Genomic DNA, 24090 nt, shown 5'->3' on the forward strand with positions numbered 1-24090 from the left:
ATCAGGAAACTAAGGAAACATTTCTGGAAGCTCAACCTGATTTAATAATCAGCATTAAAATACAATCAATCTAAACTCTGACACAACACCTGGATACCTGTTCCATCCACACTCCCACACACAGATGAAGGAATGAAACACTAAACAGCCCTGCTGCTGAAAACCTGCTGTGGCCTCACTGTAATATCCAGAAATACAAACATTAAAAAGGAGAAGCTGCATCACATTCAACAAAGAGTTCAACAAGAATCAAAGATTTGATCTCTGAGCTCAGACTCACAAACCAGGGAGAGGCTTCCATCATCACACACCTCTGACAAACACCTCCAACCTTTCAGCACTTCCTCTACCAACCAACACCACCAGGTGGCGCTGCTGCACACATTTACAATGAGACTAAGAAGAAGAAGCAGCATCCTGAATCCAGAGTTATATGTTAATGATGATGATTTGTTGCTTACAGTTAATGAAAATATGACATTTCTGATCAGATTACAGCCCAAAAAAACTATTAATGCAGAAAGGGGGATCTAACGAAAAATATGTTTAATATCTGCTGAAGTTGTTTTAAAACCTGACAAACGAGCCTCATGGGAACCAATATTCTAATTTATTGAATATGATTGTAAATGTAAATATGAGATGGAGATTATTCACATTAATTTAGTAACCAGGATGTGGAGGAGTTTACCGTTACTGGCAGGCACGTGCAGAGGGGGGGGCGAAGGGGGCTTGAACAATTGCCCCTTTTACCCTTGATGCCCCTAGTGCCCTTTTTGAGTTTTTTTTTTCAAGTTTTTATTTTACATTTTTTTATCTGTATGTCAGAAGGCCTGTTTGTGCCCCTCAGCAATAATATTTAGCTAAATATAATAATGTAGTACAAATAAACTAGTCTGGCTGCCCTCAGTCTAATAATGACTCTCAGAGCCTCCATGTTGTTCAGACTCCGGGTCCATGGTGAGGAGGAGGAGGATCTGTGTCCTCTAACTATCAAGTTATGGGCAAGAATATTTCTTCATACACTGGTTTGTGAATAAAAACGTAGGTCTGATGTTGACGTTAGAAAAACTGTTTCTATTTATAGTTTCATAATCGTCCTTCCAATAGTGGGACAAAACCCGCCTCGCCACTAAACTCAGAAATGCTGCAGAGAAACTTCTGACTTTAACTTCATCATTCTGCTAAAGGCCCGGTTCGCTACAGGCAGCTTGAGTCGGTCCACCGACAGATAGAAAGAATATCTGTCTTTGTATCAGACATCCTGATATAAGATACGGTACCGACTGTCACCGCGAGTCGCAACGCAGCTCAAAGCCCCGGTACCACCTGGTACCACCCGGTACCACCCGGTACCACCCGGTACCACCTGCTCTCTGTTTGCTCTGCTTCTCCTTAAAGTTTCTACCAGGCGGGTTAAAGTCGCTGCTGACAGGATCTGGGCTGGAGGTTCTGGACTGTAAATAGAAGTTATTGCAGAACCTCAAGTGTTAAAGGAAGATTCGGCCCATTTAGAGTCACAAAATAAACATCAGAGAAAATATTGTAGCAATAATTAGAACCGCAGCAAAAAGCCAAACATGCCACAATGAAAAGAATCAAAATGTCCCCAAAGCATCGAGGGACTGACAGGGGCCACCGGGGGATTCCAGGTGGATTCCAGGTGGATTCCAGGTAGATTCCAGGTAGATTCCAGAGATGCGCATCGCAGCAGTTGTTCCTGCAGGGCCGGCCCAAGGTAATATGGGGCCTTAGACAGGACCCCCCTCCCTCCGGAACCCGTCTTACTAAGAACCTCAGCATCACTAACATGTTTAAATGTCGATCAGGTGAATCTGTGAGAAGGAGACCAGGTTTATTGGCAGAGTTTAAAATCAATCACTGATTATTGGTTATTTGCTGTGATGTATTTGTAAACAAACCCAGTTCAAACACAAAGATTACACCATATTGTAGCCATGGTAACACAACTATCAAACTATCAAGATGATTCTTTAAAGTTTTACAAAGTAAACTTCCTAATTAAATCCTAAATGTACAATTTGTTTCTCTCAGCTGAATGCATTAAATTAAATGTAATAACATTGTTATTCTCTATAAATGATGCTACAGGTTTAGATCTATGGTCTGTGTTACAATTAAACCATTTCTAGGGGCCCCTGAATGTCTGGAGGCCCCTGAGTGTCTGGAGGCCCCTGAATGGCCCTACCAGCAGCTACTTAGTTTTCTTTGCCTTGATATCTCAGTCTTATAATTCTAGATCTAGAGGTTTAACATCAAACTATTATATAGATTAAAACCCCTTTGAGTTTCTGATCTATAAATCAGTCTGCAGCCAGGTTGTTCTAGAGGTTAAATAAATATTATTAGGACTTAATTAGTAAAATGGCAGCAATTTGCTTATTTCGTAACTTCATAACCTTTGACCTTCTCTCCTCTGGTCTGTTTAACAGCTACAGTCTCAGATCAGCTCAGCCCTCCAGGACTGTCAGCAGCAGAAACAGAAACTTTATACCTGTTGGGGAAAATATAGATTATATTTGCTTTGCATTTCCCCACATGATGGCAATGATACAGTAGGATCCAATTAGATTCTTGATTAATATGGGTTGTTGCTATGTTGTTGTACAGAGTTTTTGTTCAATGTGCCATTTTTTAAAATTTGAGCCCCTGACTCTCCAAAGGTCTCTGCACAGCCCTGGTTACTGGGACATTCATGGCAGGAGACGCTGCGCTCCATGCGCCCCGACCGCAGTAATCAATGTTACTGCCAGTTCAGCTGCTTACAACTATTTAATTGTTTTATTTATTGCAGTCGATTTAAACTAGAAGCTTGGTAAGATTACATTAAACTTCTCTAACCTAAATCAATTTAACACCCAAAACTCAGACAGCGTTTAGCAGCTTAACTTTCCTCGATATGTTTTTCAGATTTGATGGTGAATTTTTGAAAGCTAGCAGTTCATGATATCAGGGAGGCAAAGGCGGCACCAGAATCATTGATTACTTTCAAACTAACCAACAAATCAAAAAGCGCAAAGCGACTTGGATGTAACTTGTAACGCAACGCTTTATAGAAATGTAGAGAAGTAGAAAGTACAGATACTGTAAAATGTAGTGGAGTAAAAGTTCCCACCATTAAATCTACTTACGTACAGAAACATGAAAAATGTCCTTAAGTTCAGTAACAAAGTTCTTGTCCCAACAACCAGGATCAGGTGAAGGACCTCTGCAGTCCCATGATGCTTCCTCTCCCTCTTCTAAACCATCTGATGGGCTGATATCATCCCTCTACTTTATCAATGTCGTGGAAAAAAACTATTTCCAAGCACTGTTCAGGTAAAATCACTCAATCAGGTTTATTCATGAATTGTGCACAACTCAGAGAGCTCACAGGACAGTCAATAATGAAACAAGTCTGAAACGGAAAGCTCTGCTAGGCAGAAACAACACATGAGTTTTGTACAAAAGGACAAGGGATCCAAAGCATGGGAATCAGACTGGTTCCCATACAGCTGGGGAAAAACAACGTGCAACATTGTGCATGTAACCCAAACAGCTTTAACTTGGTGGGAATCTACAGAACTTAGAATAAACATATAGCAATACAACTAGCAGGTGTAAATCTAAATCTAAAGTTCTTTATTTTTCTCTCCCATAACTTTTAAACATCCATCTGACCAACATGGAGTTACTTTTCTTCTCATCTTTGCTTCTTGGGGCTGATTGGTCTGGAGCTCCATCAAATATTGTTTTAAAGTCCTTTCTGCCATCAGTAGATCATCATGGAAATCTACCTGAACTTCTTTTATTAATTAAGTCAGAGTCACTATTAAACTATTAAACCCATCCCACTCTTTAATTTTCCTTGTGAGCCGTTCTTAGTCTGGAGAATATTCCAGAAAACTGGGTAATGATCTCTGCCTCCAGATGAGGCGTCTAAATATTTAATTATCAAATTAAATATTCAGCTTCAAGTTAAATGTTTCCCAGCAGACTGACTAAAGACATTTCTCCCTCTTCCTCCTCTATCAGACCTTCTCTGCTCCTGCAGCAGGTTCCTCCATACCTGAGAGCTTCCAGTCTCCAGTGTGGATCCTTCAGTCCAGCCGACAGCAGCTTCACTCCTGAGTCTCCTGGATGATTGTAGCTCAGGTCCAACTCTTTCAGATGGGAGGGGTTGGAGGTCAGAGCTGAGGCCAGAGAAGCACAGCCTTCCTCTGAGACCAAACAGCCTGATAAGCTGCAGACACACAATTCATCACATGATGAGAATATGAGAACAATGAGGTATAACAGAAGGTTGGAAATGATTGATGGATGGAATAAATCAGCTATGTTACTTATTTAATAATAAATAAGAAAGCCAAGCAACTGCTGGGATCAGTAATAATGTTTCTTTTTGCTCCTAAGATGCAGCAATTTGTCAAGTGCCCAGAGTTACCTGAGAGTTTCCAGGTTGCAGTTTGGACTCTTCAGTCCAGCAGAGAGAAGCTTCACTCCTGAATCTTGCAGGTTGTTGTTACTCAGGTCCAGTTCTCTGAGACTGGAGGACTGGGAGCTGAGAACTGAGGACAGAGCTTCACAGCTTCTCTCTGAGAGGTTACAGCCACTCAGTCTGAGGAGACAGAGAGAAAAATCTGTTATTACACAATTTTTAAAAATTAACTTTTTTCAAATCAACAATGTTTTTCTTAGAAAAGAAAGTACTATCTTATTTTACACATGCTTATGTGTTTGGTGTGAACTGATTCATTTTCTAGTTGGGCCTCCAACCTTAAGGAGCAGAACTACAGACAACAAGGAGTTTGGAAAGATAATTATAAAATTACACAATACACCAAATTAATCCAATTTCAATTTTAACATAAAGATGCATTTTGCTGCTTTAATTTTCAACATCCTGTCCAGATGCAGAAGGAAGTCTGTTTCTCTTTTGCACGTCCACCCACAGTGGGACACTTTGAAGAGACAATACACCAATATATAAAGTGAAACATGAATGAATATTATGATATAATATGATATAAATCATCATGAGTGGATGTCTATTTATCAAAAATACAAGAGTTACAATCTGTGTCCTTACAGAGCTTTGTTGGAGGCTTTAACCACTGGCAGCAGCCTCAGAAGAACCTCCTCTGAAGCACAGTATTTTTTCAGGTCAAACACACCCAGATCTTTTCCTGATGACACTAAGATGAAACCCAGAGCTGACCACTGAGCAGGAGACAGTTTATCTGTGGAGAGACTTCCTGAACTCAGAGACTGTTGGATCTCCTCCACTAGAGAACGATCATTCAGTTCATTCAGACAGTGGAACAGATTGATGCTTTTCTCTGCAGACACATTCTCACTGATCTTCTCCTTGATGTACTGAACTGTTTCCTGATTGGTCTGTGAGCTACTTCCTGTCTCTGTCAGCAGACCTTTTAGGAGTCTCTGATTGGTCTGCAGTGAAAGTCCCAGGAGGAAGCGGAGGAACAAGTCCAGGTGTCCATTTGGACTCAGTAAGGCCTGGTCAACAGCTCTCTGATGGAGAGATTTTAGTTTAAGTTTATTAAATAATGAAGATTTCTTAAATGTTTGTTTTTCTCCCATCAAGTTGAAGCCAGAGTTAATGGAAACACAATGAACATGAAGAGCAGCCAGAAACTCCTGAACACTCAGATGGACGAAGCAGAACACCTTGTCCTGGTACAGACCTCTCTCCTCTTTAAAGATTTGTGTGAACACTCCTGAGTACACTGAGGCTGCTCTAATATCGATGCCACACTCTGTCAGGTCTGATTCATAGAAGATCAGGTTTCCTTTCTGCAGCTGATCAAAAGCCAGTTTTCCCAGAAACTCAATCATCTTCCTGCTCTCTGGACTCCAGTGTGGATCTGTTTCAGCTCCTCCATCATACTTGAACTTCTTCACTTTGGTCTGAACCACCAGGAAGTGGATGTACATCTCAGTGAGGGTGCTGGGCAGCTCTCCTCCCTCTCTGGTCTCCAACACATCCTCTAGAACTGTAGCAGTGATCCAGCAGAAGACTGGGATGTGGCACATGATGTGGAGGCTTCGTGATGTCTTCATGTGGGAGATGATCCTGCTGGCCTGCTCCTTATCTCTGAATCTCTTCCTGAAGTACTCCTCCTTTTGTGGGTCATTGAACCCTCTGACCTCTGTTACCATACCAACACACTGAGGAGGGATCTGATTGGCTGCTGCAGGTCGTGTGGTTATCCAGAGGAGAGCAGAGGGAAGCAGTTTCCCCCTGATGAGGTTTGTCAGCAGAACGTCCACTGAGGTGGACTCTGTAGCATCAGTCAGGATCTCCTTGTTGTGGAAGTCCAGAGGAAGTCGACTCTCATCCAGACCATCAAAGATGAACAGAACCTGGAAGTGTTCAAAGCTGCAGATTTCTTTGGTTTCAGTAAAGAAGTGATGAACAAGTTCCACCAAGCTGAACTTTTTCTCCTTCAGCACATTCAGCTCTCTGAACGTGAATGGAAATATGAAATGGATGTTCTGGTGGGCTTTGTCTTCAGCCCAGTCCAGAGTGAACTTCTGTGTTAGGACTGTTTTCCCAATGCCAGCCACTCCCTTTGTCATCACTGTTCTGATTGATTGATCTCTTCCAGGTGGGACTTTAAAGATGTCTTCTTGTCTGATTGTTGTTTCTGGTCTGTGTGGTTTCCTGGATGCTGTTTCAATCTGTCTGACCTCATGTTCATCATTGACCTCTCCAGTCCCTCCCTCTGTGATGTAGAGCTCTGTGTAGATCTGGTTCAGAAGGGTTGGACTTCCTGCTTTAGCAATCCCCTCAAACACAGACTGGAACTTCTTCTTCAGACCAGATTTAAGTTTATGTTGACAAACTGGAGCAAAATGTCCTAAATTAACACAATAACAAAAATCAGATATGAAATAAATTCAATTTCATTGAATTTGATTACATCACTTCAGCAAATGTATAATTTATCTATCATTCCAAATCTCTTTAGAAATCCTCTTACTGTTCTGCAGACGGTCAGCCAGCTCCTCCTGCTTCATCCTCCTCAGGAAGTTCAGTGTGATCTTCATCACTGCCTCTCTGCTGCTCCTCCTCTGTTCTTCGTCCTCACCTTCCAACACCTCATCATCATCTCTCTGACTCTCTGAACGTTCTGGATAATCTGGACTCACAATGTTCTGGATCTTCTTCAGTTCTTTCTTCAGAAACGTGACAATGTTGTCCTCCAGCAGCTGGAACAGAATAATAGATGTAGGAAACATCATAAGCCAAACACCAGATGGATGTTGGACAGACTGACAGTCCTCTGGTCTACAAAGTGCAGCATGAAGGTGACTTTGAACAGAACTCATGGAAAAGTAGTTCTTGTACATGTACAGACCATAAATATGGAGTCCAGCTGTGTTTGATGCTGCTGGGCAGATGAACCACTGGGAACCTCTGAGCTTTGCTGGTCCACTCTGTGGAGGAACCAGGAACAATTAGGAAGTCAGGAAATATTCATCCAGCAGTATTCAGAAATGAAATCACCAAGAGTTTCACATTAAAAGTCCTTAATATAGAAAAACAGAACATCACATAAACATAATTTAAAGTCAGAAAGAGTAAGATAATCTACAAACTAGAAGAACCTCTGATGGTCCACATCAGCACAGTTTGAGTTCCAGCAGATCTCACCAACCACATCATGAAACTTTCCTTCCCTGCTGAACTGCTCTCACAATGCACAAAAGAACCAAGTCCTGATGGACCAGACTGGCTTTACCAGGTATTTCACAGTGGGTTGTTGAAATGTGTCCACCATTAATCTGACATGGAGCTAGGAAGCAGCACATTATCATCATCAACATCCAAATATGGCGATATGAATGTGTTGTCAATGGGGTTTATGTCTGGTGAGGAAGAGGACTACTTCATTATTCTTTCATCTTTAAGGCCTTTACTGGCTAGACACATAGTGGAGTACTTTGATGTATGCAATGCAGCATTGTCCTGCATAAAAATCATGGTCTTCTTGAAAGATGCAAATTTGTTCCTGCACCACTGCTTGAAGAAACTGTCTTCTAAAATCTGGCAGTAGGTTTGGGAGTTGATTTTGAGTCCATCTTCAACCCAAAAAGGTCCAACTAGCTCATTTTTAATAATACCAGCCCATATTAGTACCCCACCTCCACCTTGCTGGTGTCTGATGCGAGGTGGATCTCTGTGGCCATTACTGATCCAGCTACAGGCCCATCCATCTATCTGGGCCATCAAGAGTCACTCTCATCTCATCAGTCCATAAAACCTTTGAAAAATCAGCCTTCAGATATGTTGTGGCCCGTCTTGATGTGTCTTGTTCAGTAGTAGTCGGGTTTCAGCCTTCTATACCTTGGCTATGTCTCTTTGTTCTGAACATCTTGTACTTCTGGGAGCTCAAGGTTGGAGTTCTGGAATATAATAGCACTGGAAGATAATGGCTTCCTGGTAGCTTCATGTCTGATTCTTCTCAACTTTTTTGCAACTAATTTACATTTTTCTTTCTCAGCATGGTTCTTGCAACCGTGTTTACTATTTGCAGCAAAACATTTGATGGTTCTGTGATAAAAGGTCAATCTGCACGGTGAGCATTCCTGACTCAGCGAGCCAATGACAATTTAGCACAGTAACAGCTGGTCAGCGGAGGCGCTTCACTGTTGCTCTTGTTTGTTAACAGCATTAAAGTTCAAGAACCTGCAAACACCACACTGATTAATCATTTAGTGTGCAACAAAAAGTGAAACATTCAGACCAGAGAGTTTCTAAACTCGTTGTCATTAGTTTGTTCAGTTCTGCAATCTTGTCTGAAGCTCAAATGAGATGTTTTGAGTCCAATTATATATTTTAGAAGAAAGTGCTTTAAACTCATGTAATGAAACAACCCCTAGTCACTGATTAAGTATGTGTGATTGTTCAAACTACAGCTGAGAATAACTGAAACTCTTCATCACTAGAACTGAGGAAGACTTTCAGATAAGACGACATAACAAGTTAGGAACAAAGAAAGAATGTCCAACTGGTTCCATTTGAAATAAGATTAAATCACTATGAATGAGAAGGATCACACAGTCCAGTTATTCCAGTAACATGGAACAGAGAACCAATCAGATAGAGCTACAGTCCAGACTAATTATTTCGCCTTAACAAGAGGAAAGTGTTTAATGATGGCAACTAATCAAGGAGGCCCAATGCAACCTGATCATATTTGTTAAACATGATGCATGATTATCATATGATAAATTAAAATAATCGACCTCATTTTAATTTATCGCCTTTATCATTTCTTCCTGCCTTTTTCACTTTCTACTGATGACTCTGGATGTAAAAAGGCTCAACTCCGGTGCTCTCCACTGACTCCTCCCTTCCTCGTTTCCTTAGTGTAAGGGAGGAGTGAACTACTGCATCAGGTAGTCGGATATGTCCATTTACTCTAAATCTAATAATTATTGAAAGGCAATACAGTATTCAGACTAAGTAATCTGTACTCTTTTGGCTGAATGTAGTTTTTATTCTCACTTTGGTTTTATGTTGTGTTTAATTTTTATTCAATAACATTTTTTGTTAACGCAGACTGAGAGTCCATTTTATTTTTGGTTGTTTTGTTTATTTTATTTACCAGTTCCAGTGTTAAGTGTTGTTTTGAAAATAAGGTAATGAGGTAATAATAATAATTTATTTTTGGCAGGATGTGCTTGCCTCATTATGTCAATTAATTGCTCAGCAACATTCTTTGTCGTGACAGGCCTACACATACATACACACACACACACACACGCACACGCACACACACACTCACAAGGGTGTAACTTTATGTTGCAAGTTGGTGGAGATGAGGTGAAGTGGGTGGCGCTAATGCACCCACAGTTACTGGAAGATCTTTTCCTTTTTTGTGCCAAGAATAAAGCCAGAACTTACAAATGTCATACAGTCTTATTCAAGAAATTAGGACATACTTCCTGATGTGGCTTGTCAGATTAATAATACCTTTGGAAAATAACCTTTTAGCAGGTATTAAACTTATAATTTCACCTGGTGATGGAATTACTAACAAAGGAACTTTTCAGTCATAAATAATAATAAATAATAAATAATAGTCGTAATCTATGGGATGAGTCTGTATGTTTGCTGCTTAGTTTGCTTATGCCTTGGGCCGGCCCTGACTGTAGGCAAGCATAAAAACAAATATATATTATTTGTTTTATTTGTTTTTACAATAATATACATATTTGATAAAGTATGTAGAAATTATTATTTTATTGATAAAAAGAAAAACTAAATTGCTCTTGGGGGCCCCTGGTGGCCGCGGTAGGTACCGCACTCTTGGCCGGTAACATGAGCTTCTGTGCAGAGCAAATCCAAACGTCCAAAGCTCCGGTCAGAAGTTAAGTAAGCAAAAAAATGTCTCAAAAAAGAATTTATCCTCCAGGAAGAGAGAAAAGAAAGAGGAAGAATGGAAAAAAGCCAAAATAAAGGTTTGTTTTAATTTGCCTTGGTGATGTAATGAAATGTAAAAGATTTGTAAAGCTGCTAATAGAAAATTAGTTTGAACGGTCTAGTTCAACAGCCAAACATTTAGGCTAGGATATTTGTGTTTGTATGAAACTGAGTTTAAACTTTAAATTAGTTGATTCTCATGGTTGGTTCTGTTTATTTCTGAGGTATTTTTGGCTTCAAAACGCTGTTTGATAAAGTTTAATAACAATAATTAAAACTTCTCAATGTTTGACATTGTCTAGCAAAATGTTTTTACATCAGGCTACATAGCTGCTACATGGATGAGCTGCTCTATGCTGTAGTTTGGATTTGTTGTTTGCTGCTGAGCATTTTGTGGCTAAAACAAACATTATTTTTCCATCAACCAGGGGTACCATATATGGGGGGAAAGTTAGGACAATTACAAAGGCCCCTGACCAACAGAGGCCCCCCCAACAATAATAATAATTTTTTATTAATAGAAATAAAAAAAAAGGCCCTGTCAACTACAAAATTAATCACATTGTGTTTTCTAAAATAGTTTTTAGCAGTAAAAATTAACTGTTACCACTCCCAGAGCTAAAAACACACATCCACATTTGCCCTGAACCTCCTGGATCTGCATGAAATGGTTCATTCCTGCTTATTGCTCTTGATGGTGTTCAGCAGCAGACAGTGGAAGACAAGATCGACTGTGGCGGTTACTATACTGCCAATAAAAATTATAAAATAAGATTATCAAAGAAACAGAGAGAGAGCGAAAGAAAAATGTAAGAGTGTTGATTTGTAACCCAGTTTTCAGAGAGGTGGGTAGACTGTGTGAGATTATCAACCATTTGGCATAGTTAGCTTAGGTAAAGGTAAAGGTAATTTTATTTATATAGCATATTTTCAGCAACAAGGCAATACAAAATGCTTTACAGAAATTAAAAGGAAATATAAACAAAATAACAAACCAAAATAAAGAGCAAAAGAAGAAAAAGCTAATAATGTTGATAAAAAGTAAATAAACTATATACTCCTATTCAGGGTTGCTAGATAATTATAAGTAAGTTTCCTCTGGTCTAATTTCTTTTCTGGTTTGGAAGAATAAGAGTCTAAAAAGTAATTTCTATGGGAGTTTTTCTGGGTTCCAAGTTCTAATCTCTGTTCTGGGTTGCTAAATGCTAAATAATCTGTAAGTAAGTAACTTCTGGACTTCTGGGATGCTAGATCAGTGTAATATTCTCTGGACTTTCTAAATGTGCTCTAAATTAGTAAAAGTAATGAGAACTCCACAGATCCTAATAATAAAAACTAAATGTTCCTGTTCTGGAAGAATTTTTTCTGGATTCTAAATTTGTTGTAAATTGAGTTTTAGCTAAATACCATTTGCCTCCATTTCACTAACATTTAATGAATTAAGGACAAAAATTACTGAGATATTTAAATATTTAACTGGTACCTGTACATTTTATCACACTTAACAACAGATGAGTCAGTCAGCAGCAGCTCTAACCCACGTTCCTCCTGACCTGCCCTCTCCTAAGTGAAATTAAAGCTGCAGTATGTAACTTTTATAAAAAAATATTTGTTTTTCCATATTTGTTAAAACTGTCATTATGTTGTGACAATATGATATGAAAGATGATCTGTGAAAAATCCATTTCCTCTGTCTTTTCCCAGTGCTATCTTGAAACAACCAATCAGTGACAGGTGAGTTTTATTGCTGTCAATCACAATCTCATGTGGTGCTGCTCATCCTCCCTCCTCTCGCTCTGTGCTATGCTGCAGCTAGCATAGCCTGTTGTGAATGCTCAGTCTAGTTAGCATAGCTACCAATGACAGCAGAAAAACATTTTCCCTGTAATGATAAGATGTTTCTCCACCATTAGCACATTTAGCAGTGAATGAATGAGGATAATTGACAGCGCTTAGACCCTCCTCCTGGTTCTGATTGGTTGTTTTTGGTTAGAATGGTGAATTACTTAAGCTAACAGTAGTAGTTCAGGGAGAAGGTGCAGGAGATTTATCTTTTTTCACAGATAAAATTTTTCATAACAAACTGTCACAACATGATGACAACTTTAACAAATATGGAAAAAACATATTTTTTATTAAAGTTATATACTGCAGCTTGAATAAAATGCAACTACATAGTATTTTTTGAGAAGTCTGAATTGTTTTATGTATATTTTGCACGTTGTGTTTCACTGTTGCTCGTGGGGAGAGACATTTCAGTATCTAAAACTAATAGAAAACATGTAAGTAACCTGCTTGCATACTGTATGTGGACTATTGCATGGAAAATTTATGAGCAGTAAATATTGTGCTAGTATCAGTATTGGACCAAAGAAAGCAAGGCAGTAGCAAGCCTTTGAAATTGTGACGCTTTTTATGGGTCAAATAGACTCAAAACATTGTAACAACAGCTTCACGGGGGGCCAATTTAATTTTTTGTCTTGGGGCCCAAGATTCCTGGCGGCGCCCCTGCAGACAGATCCAAATGACTGATGAACTTGCGCAGATTTCTCTGCAGATTCAACCAGGAGGAATTTGTGAGGCTGCATGTTCAGATCCCAGCAGCTGAACTGCTGGTATTTTCAGTGAAGTCGTTTAATTTAATTTATTATAAGTTATTGAGGCCACAGTCAGTGATTTTTATCACTGTGGAGAAAAAGTTAGAAGTTTATCTGCTTTATGTGTTATGAGATCTGGATTCACGGTTTAACTAGGTGAATAATAACTAAACCATGTGGCTGAATAGCCTATGTTAATATGATTATAATTTGACAGGTAAAAATAGTAAATGACATGATTCTGATCATTGATCCTCCTGAATAATGTCCAGCCTTCTTTAAAGAGCAGAAAAATCTGTTTCTGAGACAAACATGTTGGTTTGAAATGACTGAGAGAAGTTTGGTGATCTTAGTGTTGAGCTCTGACATGGAGAAGAACCAGGAATCATTTCCACTCTGATCATCCAAGGAGGATCTGATGGAGCTTCAATCAGAACCAGATGGTCCGTTAGAGATCATCTGGTTCTGAAAGATATCCACATGAGATATTTTTTATCTTAACTGTGGAAATGGTTAATAATCCACTATGTTGGATGATGTTTGAACCACAGAGATGAAACTGGATTCATATAATTTATTCATAAAAGCCTTTTTCTTCCAGCATTACTCTGTCTGGAAAGTAAATTAAATTTAGATTTAGAGAACAATCCAAATATCAATCTAGAAATTAAACTCACTTCTGACTTTTTTGTCTGTGTGTTAAATTAATATTGGATGGTCATAATAACAGATATAAACTGAACAGTTACAGCAGTTAGAAACAGCTCACCTCTCTGATGATGGAGATCCAGGAGATTTAAAGTCAATGTTCTCATCCTTTGACTTGTCACTCTTAAAGGACACACAGCTGGGTTCTGGTTCTGGTTCTGGTTTGAGTCGCTGATGGATCCTGACAGAAACATGATGATTAAAACTTAATCAGCAAAGAGGAGCAGCAGCAGCTTCATCACCACGTCTGTTCTGGCCTGATATAGTGAACGCTGTGTGAAAAGGGCTGTGGACAGTTAGAGATGGTGACCTCACCTCTGACCTTTGCTCTGGCTCTCATCTTCCCCACACAGAGTGGTTTTAGAGGGAGGGACTCCCTCCTCTCTGTCCTCACACTGATCCATGCTGCTGAATTCACATCAGCTCACACACACTTTCTACCTTCACCTGCAGAGGAAACACACATCATTCATCTGCACATCAACTCTGATCATCCTTTACATCATTAGAGCTGGAAAAAGATCAGCTGCTCCTCCTCTGATTGGCTCTTCTTCTCTGCTTCATATCAGTGTCAGGTGAATGCAGTCAGACAGCAGAGAGGCAGAGGAAGCTGCCATCAGCTGCTGCACTTCTACTATCAGTCCACTAGATGGAGACATGGAGCAACATTTACATTCACTGATTCAACCTGAACAGGAAATATTTTAGTTAGTTATTAATCTCTACAAGTGGATTATCTGCTCTATCAAATATTAACTATTTAATAATCTGACTGAATTAAACAAATTTTAAGAATAATATTTTACTTTGAAGCTGTTGTGTTTAACTTTAATGGTGAAAACCAGAATTTGACTCTAGGAAAAAAAAACATAAATCAGTTTGTTCAGAGAAGAACATCAGCTCTTCATCAAGAGCTGTTGGACTCCAGTTTATCAGTAATCTAATAATCCCTTAGATTATTAAGGGATTATTATAAACAGCAGAGATGAAACTTTGAGTTCTAGTCAGTAGATTTTTGTTCTCCAAACATCAGAGAGAAAAATAAGAAACTAACAGGAAAGATCCTGAAGACAAAGTTCAAGTAGAAAACAAAGAAAACTTACAGTTTGTTCAAATGATCCAAACAGCTGAAGAAGAAAATCTGAACAACAAATGGAGACCCAACAGAACCGCAGTAGAACCAGACTGGTACCACAACTGAACAGGTCAATTTAAACTGAAAGTTTTATGAGGAGAAATGAACCCAAACTGGTTTAACTGGGACTGACTGGGACTCAGAGGAATGTTTACCTGCTGACTTCTGAAGACATGAATTCTTCTCATAACTCCCAGTTTGAACACAAAGACTTTGCTCCTTTCATTTTGCTGATCCAGGTTCTGTTCAGCTCTAATGGAACCAGAACCTGTTTTAATTTGGAACCAACTGGACTCTTCAATGGAGGGGAATTTATATTCCCTGGTGGGAGAAAGTATAACCTGCATGATGTCTGATTATTAAACCCAGAAGCAGCTTTTTTAAATGATCCAAACATGTCAGTGATGGTAAAAATAGATCAGAACCAGAACCAGTTCAAAGATTTCAATCGTCAGGATGTGAATAAAAGATAATCTGTTCCTCAGCAGCTCTTGAAATGAGCTCAATGCAACAGCAGTAAACATTATATTGAACCATAATTTATTGAAATGAATCAGAACCAAAGTGCTGAAGCATTGAGAGAAAAACTAAGTCCATCCTCTCTGCTTCCACAGCAGGTCAAAGGTCATCAGCTTCAAGGAGCTGCTGGTCAGATGGAAATTTTTAACTATTTTTATCCCTTTGACACTAAATAACAAAAAGTTTAAAGTTTATTGCAATTATGACATAAAAAATATCAAAACAAAAATAAAAAACAAGAATCTATTAAAACTACAAACTAACAGAAAATAATCTGAAAAATGAAACAAAGGAACAAACTCAACTGTAGTCCTTAATATCACCACACTACTGCTGCTGAAACCACACAGAAAAGTACCGTCGCCTAGCAACCTCTCAGTAAATAGAATCCAAGTGTTATATTGGGTTTTATATTAAATAAATGTTATAGATGGTTAGAAGGAAACTCATTGTTTCCTTCTAGTGGGTGTCTGTGTGGTTCTGTATCTGTCTAGATAGAGAGATGTCTGTCTATTCTAACAATATAGGAACAATCTAGATAGACAGACGTTAGAAAACCCATAAAGCTGATAAAAATCAACATCCATTCTTTTGATAGAATACTGTGACTCTTTAAAGTTTAACTAACCTCTGAAATCTAAACCCATTGCAAATATTCTGTTCCAAACTCGAGCAGAAAATGATTCGCAGGCAGGAAGAGAGTTTTGCAAGGAGAGATTTGATCCAAGGAGAGAAAAGTTTTGAGCGTCAGAAAAAAGGTTTGAGGAAGAACAGTGAATATTTGAAAGAGAGCAGAAGTTTTGAGTACAAGCATTTAAAGTTTTCAGAGGAAAGACCTGACTTCCTGCTTTCAAACTGAAAATTATAGCTGAAAAATTCCCCCACTGACTGGAACAAAATGTCTCTGTGTCATAACTTCGACATTCAGACTGGATGAACCGGTTGCTGTTTTTACATTTATTTCCTTGTTTCTTCTTTTCTCGTCAGCTGTCATGTCTGGTGAACAGCCAGTAGGTGGCGCTAGAGTCAGGAGGAGACAGCCTGGAGAAAAGGCTGTTCCTCCCTGATCTGTTTCCAAGCAGTCAGAGTGTAGAAGTTGAGAGCTGGAGAAGTTTCCTCCTGTTGCTGCAGCAGCAGAGATGTTCTGCTTCATGGACTAAATCAGGTTGGAAAGAGGAGAGATCTTTACTGAGCTGCTGGATAAAAGCTTCTGAAACATTTCAACTCTTTCTGGAAACTAATGAGACAGAAAAACAATGGATGTTTTTACCATCCAGACCTTTAGAACCAGTTCAAGTCAATAATTCAGTTGTTTCTGTGGAAGATGAACAGATTTGATGTGAAATGATGAAATTCTTCATTTCTATCTGATGTTCCAGCAGATCTGTAGAAAATGGAGCTGCAGCTCTCAGATATTTCAGTCGTCATGTTTTCTATCAATGAATCCACTGATTAAAGCAGGAATCTCATCTCCATGTTCTCCTCCAGAGGTTCCCAAGGTTTGTTCCTGGAAGCTGCTGCTGGTTCCTCCAATCCAGGCTCCGCCCCCTTTAGAGGAAATCTGTCCATATATGGCGCTAAGAGTCACCTTGATGCTGCAAAGCTTTGTTCAGGGATGAGATGTCAGGATGTTAGTGTCAGTCTGTTCCAGGCTTTAGTTGTTCTCCTCATGAGGAGCTGAAGTCTCTGACAGGAACGTAGAGCTGAACAGGAGAAGAACTTGAAGCTTCTTCTTGGCCTCTGATTGCAACAGCAGGACAATCCAGAATAAGGTGGTGTTTATGTGAACAGGCAGGAAAATCTTCTTCCCCGTTCGAACTGTTCCAACATTTTGTCTTTGTGGGTATTCAAGATCATGAGCATGGACTTAGCTGTTTCAATCGACACTAAGAATGTCTGACTGATTTTCTGTATGTTTCTCCATGAAGCTCTGCTACATTATCAAGATGGTTCTGGACAACACATCTTCTTCCAATGAGACTGATGAGCTTGTTTTGGCACAGAGAGGGAAAATAACTGTCAGACAGTCTTGGGATGTTCATGATCCTGTGCAGCAGGTCAGATGATGAGTTAACTTTGTATTTTAATATAATTGTAGAGCAGGGAGTGTGAGGTCAGACTTCACTTCCAGCAGATCTCTGAGATGAAGGTTGGGGCTGAAGGCTTTGATGACGGCTTCAATGATTTCATCCTCAGAATATCTCTTCCCTATGCCTGACTCCATCTGGTTACTGATACTGGTGACAGAAAGCTTGTCTGTCTGTCCTGTTTCTCCAGTCTGGTTCCATAATTTAAAGTCTTTCTTAATGTGACTTCAGTTATTCTGAGGCTTCCAGGTGGATTTGCTTTTCTGTCACTGATGACTATCATGCTGCTCACCTTTACACCCAAAGCTCCAATCTTCTCCTCCAGGAGGCGTCGATCTTCTGCCTGCAGCCACTGAAATTTATTCAGTTCTTGCTTTAGTTTTTGTAAGGCAGCAATTCCTGACTTTTGAGAGCCAAGTTCCACCATTTCATGTGTTTCCATTCACTGTACAACTGACTAGAGCTCTTTAAAAAAAACTGCTGGAAAACTTGGAGCTTTTCTCCATCCTGGATTTCACCAGTTGTGGTTCCGTCCATCTTCATAATGGATCTTGGGTCTGTCCATTAAATCCTCCACCTGCTGGTTCACTGCACTTTAGATAGTGGCTCATTTTGATGAGCTGATTTGGTTCCTGCTCCATGTCGACTTTCTTCTCATATCTAGGTTTGGTTTTCAGGCAGGTTGTCTCAGAATGCTTATTTTATCCCTTATTATCTCTTATTTTAATTGGACTTGCCAATATTATGTCACACATAATTCAATTAATGTTGGATGACTTTTTAAAATTCAGAACCTGAACATCACTGAATGGGAGGAGGGCAGATTTCCCAGCATTCAGTCTAAAGAAGCTCAGCTCTTCTCAGCTCTGAGACGTTTTCTGAATAAATCCCAGTCAGTGGAATCTGCAGACCTGCTCAGATCCAAACATCCCATTTTTCAGGAGTCACTGGTTTCATCTGTGTCGTTGTTCCAGCTGCTGAGGTCAGAATCCAGCTGTGAAACCTGGAGGTTGAATGTTCAGGTTCTCTCCTCCCAAACATCCCCCCTCCCTCCAGCTGTGGAGAACAGCTGGAAAACAGCTGCATGTGTAAATAATGAGTCTGGAACAAGCTGCCACCTCTCTGCTGCTTGATCTGACTCTGACTTTAAATTCAGGTTGATGATTGAAATGAAATCAGGGTTTCAACCTGGATCAGCAGAACCTCCTCAGCTGATCCTGGTTTTAAACAGAGACTGTCCTCACTCTGCTCACCACACTAACATAATGATCAATGATTATATAGGAGCTTTAGGAATAATCTGCATTAGAACAATGTGTGGTTTTAGCTGCAGTACTGTGGTGATGTTAAGAATTATAGTTTAGTTTAATTTTTCTGATTATTTTCTGCTTGTAATTATATTCTGACCAGTTACAGCAGCAGGAAGCAACCAGCTGTTCTTTTCTCTGGGCTCATTTCTCCTCATGACTCCATCATGAAACATTTTCATCAGAACTTCTCTCCTGTCTCATGAAGATTTATCAACCTGCCTCTGATTTCACTGCAGACCTTCTACTTCCTGGTTCTGCTGCTCTGAAAGAAGAAACTACAAACCAGGTGAGCTGTCATATAATCACTTATGCAACATTTATAACACTTTGACTTTGAACTCATGTTGTTCAGGTCAGGTAAAAGTCCAGTTCTGTTATGTCTCTGTACAGGTGTGGCATTAGTCTGGTTCTCCTGTGGTTCTGTTGGGTTTCAGTCTGTTGTTCAGATGTTTTTCTTCAACTCTTTGGACAGTTTGAACAAACTGTAAATTTGCTTTGTTTTCTACTTGAAGTTTGTCTACAGGAAATTTCCGACTTCTTTTTGTTCTCTGATGTTTGGAGAAAATGTTCACTTCTAAATTCAGCTCAAAGTTTTTCTCCCTGCTGTTGGGAAGCTAATCTACAGGAGTATTCAATTATTGATAAAGTGGAAGAAAAGAAACATGATGAACAGATAATGTTCCTTTATTTTCTTCTCTAAACAAACTGCTTCATGATTTTATTTCCATAAATCAAACTCCAGTCTCAACCAGTAACGTCAAACCCAACAGTTTCTTGCTGCTTCGATTCAAAATGAAATATTTTTCTTAAAATGTGTTTGATTCAATCAGATTATTAAACAGTTAATCTTCTCCACTTGTAGAGTTTAATGATTGTGAACTAAAATACTTCCTGTTGTTCAGGTTGAATCAGTGAATGTAAATGTTGCTCCATGTCTCCATCTAGTGGACTGATAGTAGAAGTGCAGCAGCTGATGGCAGCTTCCTCTGCCTCTCTGCAAATCTTTTTTAGCTGCTGTTGCCAACAGCAGACATGGCTCAGTTTAATGTGCCATGTCTGCACCATGTTGGAGGAAGAAGAGAGGAAAATATTCTGCTTCTCTGACCTGAAGAACAGGCCTTCTGATGGTCGGCATTTTATTACCAATTTGGTCATAAAATGTTCATATTTTTGTAAAGACCGTCACCGGTTCTGTAAGAAGGAATGGACCAGAACTCCAGCAATGTATCATGAGAACCTTGTGGAAGGAAACCAGAACATTTGACCCAAATTAGACTGAAGGAGATTCTGACAAAACCTGAGGAGATGGAAGCAAACTTCTGAATATTAAGTTATGAAACTGTCTCCAATATATATTTTTATATAATTATTCTCTTTCTTATTTCTGAATCATGAGGCTTTTCACATTCCTGGGTAAAAGTTACTCAAGACATCAAAATGTACAAATAATATGAATTCTGATTGACTAGAAGTTACCTGTGGAAAACCACAAGGGTCAGAACTGGGTCCTAAACGTTTCTTACTTTACATAAATGATTTATGCAATGAATCTAATTTGTTAACATTTACTTTATTTGCTGATACATTATTTTGATCTGGTCAGTTTGGAGCAGCAACAGTTTAATGGAAGGAGAATTACAAATATTAATGATGAGACAAAAATAGATTATTAACACTAAATTATGGAAACATTTGTAATATTTAGTAACAAGAAAATAAAAAAATGAAAGTGCATACTTTAAAATGTTATGATTTAGTAGAGATCAGAACAACATTGATTATTTACAAAGTCTATAATAAACTCCTTTCATGGTGTAAAGAAACATTGTTAGGAATGAAAGAAACAAACTATAAACTAATAGAAAATGGTTTATTTAGGATGAATATTAAAAACAATTGTAGGTAATTTAGAGGGATTTCTAGTTTGCAATAATTTAGTGAGGAGATAAAAGTGTTTTTCTCTCTTTAAATTTTTGCTAAACAAATAAAATAAGGTTTATGATGTTTTTTGTGAGTTTGTCTACAAACTTAGCTGGAAATCCTTGAAGATGTTTTATAAAAATATACAGGAAATATTTTGCTGCTTTGATTTTGATGATGATTTATGTAGAACAGAGTGAAAGTTTTATATGTTTGTTTTTCTATCTAAACTTTTTCAGTTTAAACTTTGTATTCTTGCCATTGACAGTAATTTAAACTTTGTTTAATTATTTCTATTCTTGTCTTGTTTTTCCAGCTTTGTGTTTTTTCTTGGTTTTGTGTTTGTTGGTTTTCAGCTCTTTTCCTTTAATGAATAAAATCATCATTTGAAAACTGTTTATTGAATTTAATCAGTTTTTCTTCATCAACTATTAAAATCAGTTTGATGATCTGAAACATTTCAGGTGGACAAAAAGGCAAAACAAAAGAAATCTGTAAAGGAGCAAATACTTTTCACAGCACTTTATGTTTCAGGTCCAAAGAAATCAAGCGGTCCAGTCTGGATTTAGAAGCAGAATGTTCTGTTTAAGGTGTGACTGGAGTCCAGTTGTTCTGGGTTTCTGGATGAGTCCAGAACCTTCTGGATCAACCAAACCAGATGCTCAGATCTTCTCATCTGGAACATCTGGGAGAGCTTCTGACTAAAACTACAGACATCAGGTTCAATGAGGATCTGAGATCTGAGAACGTTTCTATGAAGCATTTTAATCCTCTTGTCTCTGTTAGGTGGACAGTGGAGAAAAAGAAGCAGAAAAAAGCAGAACTAAGAACTGGGACATGATGGAAACCAGAACTTTCTGACCTCAGATCTGGAAAACAAACTTTAACTGAGACGTTACTGAAGCTTGATGTTCAGTTGATCCAAATCTAAAGCTGGTCTGCAGGGACGACTTTAGGGTTTGTTTGTTTCTGCTCACCTGGAGCACCAGCCGGGTGGAGTCAGTCTGAGTTCCTTCATCATCTAAAGAGAGCTGGAGAACATTGAAGATCCTCCTGTAAAAAATGGGAGCTTTGGAAAGAAATGAGCAGGAAGAGAAAGAAAAATGAATCTTCATCACTTCTGAAGTGGACGACATCAGAGTTGGATTCAGTGGAGTCACATGAAGAACAGAACACTGAGGCTAGAATAATAAACATCATGCTAAATATTAGCTGCAGCTCCGTCAGAAGAAGCTTCAGGTTGAATCTAAAGGAGGCTGAAGATCTCAAAGTGGATGAGAGGAAACCTGATGAGCTCTACAGTCCACTAGATCCAGATCAGAACCCTGGAGAACATCTACGCTGGAAGCAGAGCCACAAGCTAGAAAAATATCCAGGTTTCTATCCAACCTGAACACAGGAAGTCCTTTCTTCTTCTGCTGCAGCTGAGAAGGTCCTGCTGCAGAACTGAAGCCACACAGTTCCTCCACAGCAGAACAGAGGAGGTTCTGGAGGAGACCAGGGTCCACATCTGGACTCAGAGTTCTCCTGAGCTTCAGCAGAGCTGCTGGGTTTGGTTCTGATCCGCCTCTGTTCTGGTGTCTGATCTTCAGAGACCATCTGAACCGACCCATCAGAACTCAGTTGAGGTGGTGGAGGATGAGGATGGGGCGCGGCGAGGAGGAGGAGGAAGAGGAAGAGGAGGAGGAGGAGGAAGAGTGCCGTAATCCATCTCTCTGCTGTGGAGAACCTGTTTGTCACTGATTTCACCTTCTTGTCTGCCTGTTTGGCTCTTTTTTCCAGCCAGCATTAAAATGCCGCTAATTCATTTTGGTATTCAGTCAGCACTATTATTATTTCAACATTATGATGGTCCCAAACCTATCAGTTCTTCTACTATTCTGGCTGCATACAACTTCCTTGTTCTGAGGACATTGAGTCTGTGAAAAGCATTAAGACAGACAGACAAATATGAGAAACTTTTGTGAGGAGATTCAGAGTGCAGTGGAAGAAGGAGAACAAAACAGAGACAATGTGATTGATGAATGGTGGATTCTTGCTCCTGAATCTGAAGCTGTAAGATTACAGTGTGATGAGAATCTGAGAGATATTCTGATGAGGACAAAGAACAGGATATTGCCCCCGACTACAGTCATCAGTCTGATGCTGGAACAGAAGTCAGAGTCATCAGGGAACAGCCTTCAATTGATCCAGCTGTGTTACGCACAATTGATCAGAACCTGAACCAGAACCAGGCCTGTGTGTTCTATGCAGTAAGAGACTGGTGTATTCAGTGTTTCTGTGCTTTGAACCCTCATCCATTTTACTTCTATGTCAACGGTGGAGCAGGAAGTGGAAAATCCCACCTGATTAAATGTATTGACTCTGAAGCAAGCACTGCTCTGGATCATCAGATCCATCAGTAGCCTCTTCTACTGATGGAGAGGAGGCTGACATATCAAATCAAACTGTCATGTTGACTTCATTTACAGGAACAGCAGCTTTTTCTATCAATGGCTGTTTGTTACATTCACTGCTCAAACTACCCAGGAGTCTAAAACCTCCCATTCAAGGACTTGATACTCAACTAGATGAAGTCAGATTTGAGCTTTTAAATGCTGAAATTATTGCTACTGATGATATTTCAGTGCTTTCAAAACCTCTTTCTGCTGATGTGGATGCAAGACTGAAAGAAAAGGAAATCACTGAGATTTTGGAGGAACGTCTGTTTCAGGGTCGTTGATGTATCAGGATTTCCATCAGGGGAAATTAAACATTTAAAAATATGTTTATCCATTGCAATTATTAGAACATTTGAAATGTTGTGCACACAGAAATTATAATTAAAAATTAAAATGAGACGTTTTCAGAGGTTTTTTATCAATATGATTCGGCTGTGGTCTTAAAAAATGTCATGTGGTGCGACCGTGATTTATCTTAAAATAAAGTATTTTCCATGATTTATTAAACATTTTTTTATAAGTTTAATTTTACTGAAGTTGTTTAAAAACAAAGTTTTAAATTTTCTTTGTATTTTTCTGACAATTATGACAGTTTTTCCCCAAAAATGAACCAGTTCCATTTATAATTGTCTTATATTTTTCTTCACCATTTCATCAAACTGTGTTAAAAATAAATAAACTCCAGTCACTTGAGGAAACTGTATTAGTGATTAATATTTCTGCTCCAGAAATTAGATTTTCCATTTTTAGTTCAATACATTTACTTTTTAATTGGTCACCAAATGATTTATAGAATAAATGTCGGCCAGTAAACGGGTCAAAATCCTTTAAAAAATAAAAATAGTATTACATCCAGTAACAGTACATTACAAAAAACACAAATTAAACACACCAATTTAATTCACATAAAAATTAATGCA

General features: G+C 38.9%; 1 protein-coding gene and 1 long non-coding RNA gene across 2 annotated transcripts in view; one reads left to right on the forward strand and one right to left on the reverse strand.

The window, feature by feature from the left end:
* The window catches only part of LOC116724668 (uncharacterized), a 29586-nt gene extending 27766 nt beyond the window's left edge, over nt 1–1820 (forward strand). The window contains exon 2 of the long non-coding RNA XR_004340224.1: nt 1664–1820. This is a non-coding gene — a long non-coding RNA (uncharacterized LOC116724668). The remainder of the gene's footprint in view (nt 1–1663) is intronic.
* The window catches only part of LOC116724472 (NACHT, LRR and PYD domains-containing protein 3-like), a 331270-nt gene that overhangs the window by 514 nt on the left and 306666 nt on the right, over nt 1–24090 (reverse strand). The window contains exon 13 of the mRNA XM_032570190.1: nt 4445–4618. Coding sequence (XP_032426081.1) covers nt 4445–4618 — 174 coding nt within the window. The remainder of the gene's footprint in view (nt 1–4444; nt 4619–24090) is intronic.

The sequence above is a fragment of the Xiphophorus hellerii genome, chromosome 8 (genome assembly GCF_003331165.1).
Source record: "Xiphophorus hellerii strain 12219 chromosome 8, Xiphophorus_hellerii-4.1, whole genome shotgun sequence".
Lineage (NCBI taxonomy): Eukaryota > Metazoa > Chordata > Actinopteri > Cyprinodontiformes > Poeciliidae > Xiphophorus > Xiphophorus hellerii.